The sequence below is a fragment of the Montipora foliosa genome, chromosome 2 (assembly GCF_036669935.1).
Source record: "Montipora foliosa isolate CH-2021 chromosome 2, ASM3666993v2, whole genome shotgun sequence".
NCBI classification, from domain to species: Eukaryota; Metazoa; Cnidaria; class Anthozoa; order Scleractinia; family Acroporidae; genus Montipora; species Montipora foliosa.
In genome coordinates this window covers 28,943,764-28,949,500 of record NC_090870.1, presented here as the reverse complement: position 1 = coordinate 28,949,500, position 5,737 = coordinate 28,943,764, and the positions used below count along the sequence as shown (strand labels likewise).

At 40.0% G+C, this 5,737-nt stretch overlaps 1 protein-coding gene across 1 annotated transcript; it reads right to left on the bottom strand.

Annotated features, from left to right (window-relative positions):
• Positions 1-1,051: 1,051 nt before the first annotated feature.
• LOC137992795 (neuronal pentraxin receptor-like) lies at positions 1,052-5,133 on the bottom strand. Its single transcript, XM_068838315.1, has 3 exons — positions 4,828-5,133; positions 2,048-2,279; positions 1,052-1,523 (listed from the first exon to the last, which is right to left on the bottom strand). The coding sequence occupies exons 1-3, from the start codon at positions 5,063-5,065 to the stop codon at positions 1,136-1,138; spliced, it is 858 nt and encodes a 285-aa protein (XP_068694416.1). The 5' UTR covers positions 5,066-5,133; the 3' UTR covers positions 1,052-1,135.
• Positions 5,134-5,737: the final 604 nt, after the last annotated feature.

The following is a 5,737-nucleotide window of genomic DNA, read 5'->3' as shown; positions in this document are numbered from 1 at the left end:
TGAGCCACGCAAATTTTGGTCAGCGTAGATCACTTAATAATGTATGCAAAATTATTCCGGAACACGATTACTAACGGTAAATCACAGACGCCCCTCTCCGATTTTTTTTTTCGGAGAGCAGGCGGCTGTACACAGGCTACGGTCAACGAAGAATTTGCGATTTCATTATTTTGTACCAGACATTTGATTCGCAGGATCTGAAAAAATGTTGGAATCTATTGTTTCAGCTCTGCCCTTTGATTGGTTTTCATTATCTAGGTGGCCCGGTTTGAACGTGCTGTAACTTATTGCCACTTAATCTGGCATTTCTGCAGGGCTTTGGACACTCGTAGACTGAAGCGAATACAGGAGAGGGAATTGCATGGGTGTAATTTTTTCAAGGACAAGATTTCTAGCTACCAACAGCTGCTAAAAAAGTCAAGTTATCATCCTTCTTTAATAGGAGACTACAAGTTATATGTATTTTAATGTATAAAGTGGAACATGATTTGTGCTCTTGGACAATTTGTGATATATCTTCCAAGTTTTAGCACTGCCAAGTATGGAAAACATTCGATAAAGTACTTAGGCCGTAGATTCTGGAGCAAGGTATCGAGAAAGACAAATTGGCTGCCAGTCTCAATCATTTTAAATCTAAGTAACATCTTAGACGGATGCAGTGGGTGTTATTTATCTAATTATGATTTTGAAGAATTTAAATTTCGTGGCTGGTATGACGCGGCGTTTCGTCTCGGCCAAGAGACTCATCAGATACTTTTCGAATTCCAGCAAACTCGTTGAGCATCGCGCTCAAAGACCCGTTCGCGAAGTCAAGATGTTAGCAGTCTGGCCTTCTATCACAGAAGGATTCCCAACCGCAAAGTTCACGAGTTATATGCAATAAAAAATTGTCAAGTACTTGTGAACGAATCCTTTCAAATTTGCAGTAATCCAGATAATTGGGAAACTTTAAGGCTACAATTAGTTCCTACGGAGATTAAAATCTCAAACGCCAATCTTCACCCTTTTTCGATAAATTCGCTTTAAACGTAAAGTAATAATGAAACAGTGATAGCACACGACAAAACATTTAATAAAAAATATCATTAATCATTTAATGATGCTTTCAACAATGCCAGAAAATGCAAACTGAATTTTACACTTCGCAAGCTGATGGGGAGATAACCCTTACATTGCCTCTGATTCCTACTTTGAAATCAGACCATTTCTTAACGTTACCCTGCCCCACATGGCACGATTTCGACATTTCCAAGATTTTACTCGGAGAGAGAACTCTGTTCCAAATATTCAGGCCCGTCAGTTCTCCAAGGAGATGTTGACTTGGGTCAAAGCCGCCACCAAAAGAATCTTGTTCTTGCCCAACAATGAGGATTCCGTTCGTCTTTGTTTTATAACCAGACTTCAACCTAGAACCACGGGCTTCCTCGCTACCATCTTTGTAAACTTTCCAAAATCCATTCGAGCTCTCCCATGTGGTACAAACATGATGCCAGAATCCGTCATCTACAGATACACCGCTATTTCTGCGAAGAAGATAAAACAAATGCAATAGACGTTTACACAGTGAAACATGCAGTTTTCCGTTGCGTGTTGAAAGAAATCTACTTATTTCTTCGTTGCTGGATTCGAAATTTCCGTATATTTTCAGGCAAGACGCTAAAAGAGTCGTCATTTTATTCTTTTGTTAAAATCCGAATATTCGGTGTGGTGAAATGTGCGCTACTCCAGAGTAAATGGAAATGGTCCACTGAGGACCCTGTTCGCAGTATATCCCGATTTAGGTATTGCGACATATACTTTTCTTTTGGTTTACGATAGCTTTTATGCTACCCTGGGTGCAGTAACGATCGGTTTGTTGTTTTGTTTGTTTTCTCTGTCGCAAAATCGCTCCAAAGCCAAGCAAAAAACGAAACAACCTGTGCCTGGCATCCAGGGAACTGGAATGTCGACTTAACTTCAATAAATTCTGTTGTCTGTTATCAAACAATCAACCCGGCCTCTCATTCGTTTCTTAGAATTGCTCGAATTTAAATTGTTTCTTCCTTACACTGCTTTGTCGTTGATGGTAAGATGAATTGATGACATCCTGTCCACCAGGATTTCGTTGAAGTTCCTTGATGAGCTGTAACTCACGACAGTCAGGTCGTTGACTGTCTTTTCAGTGGTACGCACTCGAAAGCAGATCGTAAAAGCGCTGGTTACTGCCAGACCATGATGGATAACGTAATCATCGATTCCAACGTTCGTGAAATAAAGGTCGAATTCCCTCGTAGGCAAACCTGTTGAGACATAGAACAGAAAGCATTTTCGCACAGCTTGTATATTCATCCATCCCGACACCACCTACCCACCCCGTTATATTACGACCGCGTTTCTCTTGTATGAAGTACCACAGTACTGTATATCATAAGTTTGATCAACCTTGCATACGGAACCAGCCATCGCAGTACGAGCGGCAGTCAAAACTGTGCTATCCTGTCAATCGTTTTCCCTTGACCGGAAACGGTGTATTAAGTGCGTAAACGATGTTGTTGTCGATCTACCCTGTCGAAAGGACGCCATCAAAGTCAGTTGACAGAAAAGTTGCCACAAAAGCTGTTAAATGGTTTTCTGGCCATTTAATTGCGAACAATTGATGCGACGTCGGATAGCACAGTTTTTCCCGCTCGCTGAAGTCTGATAGGCCAATTTAAATTTCAGTAGCTCTCTCCTTATGCACGGAGATAGTCCGAGCGGAACTGAGCCGTCTTACAAACTGTGTAAAAATTCCAGATCATTAGTTATTGCGTTCGAAATTAGGAGAACAAAATTTCTAATCTTGTGTTTCCTGTGCATAGGGTAAGCCTTAGCAAGTTTTCGTTTTTTGTTCGTCACTCTGCTTTTTCAGCGCCATCTTGAATTACATGATACGTGCATGTGCATCTTGGTTTTGATAAGTCATTTGCGCAAATGACCATCGCTCACTTCGTGACTGATTTGCACCAACACGCTGGCATAGTTCTTGGCAAGGGACATTTTTTAGTACTAATCTCTAAAACAATTTCAACAAATTCCAGATCTTTACGAATTTAGTTTTTGTGGGGTCATCTCTTTACTCCAATTTTTCCATTTTATGCCACATTCCACAAGGCTCACATAACAAGAGGCTACGGGTAGCCTATACATGTACTTTGTTCGAAGGATATTTAGCCGACTTCCAGTGTTTCAGTATGTTTTTTTTAAATGTTACAAACATCCATTTTAATTTCCGTAGTCCAAAGTCCACAGTCCACATTCCATGACCCAAATGATAGGGTTAATTGCGATAGTGGATAGATTTACTAGCAGATTTACCAGCAGAAGGAAAATGACAGTTTTACACCTGCCGAAGACTTTAATTTCCATTGAGGAAAAATTGAAAGAAAGCGTGTGACGAAGACTTACATTTCAAGTGCGGAAAAAATAAGGGCGAGCTAGCTGACCTTTAGATCTGCCTAATACTTCAGTTTCCATTGCGGATAACTTTAATTAAGGAGAGCATAAGAGCTTTGTATCTGCCCAGAAATCAAATTTCAATCGATGGAAAATAAATCTGATAAGATCAAACGTGCCAGCGCAGAGTGTGAAATCTCTACGTTAATCTTAAGTCTTAAGTTCTATTCTTCCTATTCGTCAATCCACATATTTGAAATATGGCTCAAGGATCCGTGATTTACGTTCGGTGAGTGTTTCTCCAAGATTCCGCTGGGCATGATGAAAAGGCTTTTGAATAGCAGAATGATGGAGCGATCATTGAGCGATCCTTGAACCCAACTAGAAAATGTAATTTCGTCAAGAAGCCTGAAACAAAAACTCAAGCGCTGCAAGATTCGCAACGAGGGGAAAGTAGTCTCTCAATTCCTCGCACTTAAAAAGAGCACCTATAGCAGTCTCAGATGAGCAAATGGTTCCCTAGGAAGTTCTTAGAAGTTAATGTTCAACATGTTTCGCTAAGAGGAGCTAGCAATGTCTCTAAAAGGCCTTTAGCTTAATTTTCGATTAATTTGCTCGTTGGGTGGCCTTGATCTTCTACGGCTACGTGTTGGACTACAGTGACAAGTGGATGGAGTAAGATCGCTAGATTTGTGTGTTTCTGGCAAAGAACGAAACACAACCGCGATAAACAGGACATAGAGCCCAAAATTTGCCATATTGTCGCTTGATCAAGTGAGTAACCGTAGAGAGGTAAACTGTTCGGTGCATTGGGTATCCACGAAAAAAATTTGATTTACCAACAGAAGAAAAAATCTTTACCACCTTCCCGAGACTAATTTCCACTGCGGAAAATTGAAAGAAAGCAGAGCAACTACGCGTGCGACGAAGACTGAAATAAATGTGACCTGACCTTTAGATCTGCCTAAGACTTCAATTTCCATTGCGGAAAAATTAAAGGAGAGCAGAAAAACTTTGTATGTGGCTACGTGCCCAAGACTCAAGTTTCAATCGATGGAAAATAAATCTGATAAAGTCAGGCGTGCAATCTCAGAATGTGAAATCTCTACGTTGATCAGTTCCCCCGGGTGATCTTCTCCAAAATTATGAAAAATGGCTTGAGGGTTCGTGACTAACGTTCGATGAGGATTTCTCGATATGGGCATGGTAAAAAGGCTTTTTGAATAGAAGAGGAAATGATGGAGCGATCCTCGCACCTGAGCTAGAGAATCAATGCGAATGTCATTTCATCAAGAAGCCTGAACAAAAACTCGAACGCTGTGGGGGGTTCGATTCTATCACCTTTTTCGATAACGGTACAATGCTACATTAACTGATCGTAAAAGACAAACCTATAGAGAAGTAATTGCAATTTACCTGGCTGAATTTGACTGCTTCTATTTTTCACGGTCTCAATTTCTTTCCTCAGGTGGTCGATGTCTTGTTGGAGTTGTTTGTTTGCCTTGCACAAGTCGCACTTGTCACCTTCCACGGCTACGTTGATTGTTGGACTACAGTGACAAGCGGATGGAGTAAGATCGCTGGATTTGTGTGCTTCTGAAAAAAAAGCAAACATAACCGCGATAAACAGGAAATGGAGCCCAAAATTTGCCATCTTGTTGCTTGATCAAGAGAGCAACCGTAGAGAGGTACACTGCTTGATGCACGGCTTAAGTAAGAATGACCAAATCGATACTTTTTGGGATCAAAAATAAGTCGAAGTGGGGATGTGGCGTCAGGCAAACAGCCAATCAAGTTAGACTGTCGGTTCTTGTCTTTCACTAAAAAGGGGCAGTTAATACGCGATGACAAATGTGTCACATACTTCTCAAACTCCGAAGACAAGAACATCATTCTATAAGCTATTCTACGCACAAAAATAGTTTCCGGAGGTAATTTTTAGAGTGGAAAACAAGCTTGAGACCGAAGGTGGTTTAATTTAGTTTTTGGTTTGAAAAGTTCATTTTTTTTCGGACCTGTTTAAATTTCTTAAACTAGTTTAATTTTTTTTTTGGAACACTGTCCATTTTAACGTATTTGTAAATTAATTGTATGGAGTATGTATAAAATAAACTAGAGAAATGTTTTTAAGATCATTATGATGGATTGTTGTCTCTGATGCTATCAAAGACAATAATAAATATTTATTGCATGTGAATAATTTTTAGTGATTAGGGTTAAATGCTCAGCTTAGTTATTAGGGTCAAGGACTTAACCCAAAAACCAAGACAAGGGGCGCTTTAGACTAAACACTGCAAATAAGTCATTACTCCAACCACTACAATAC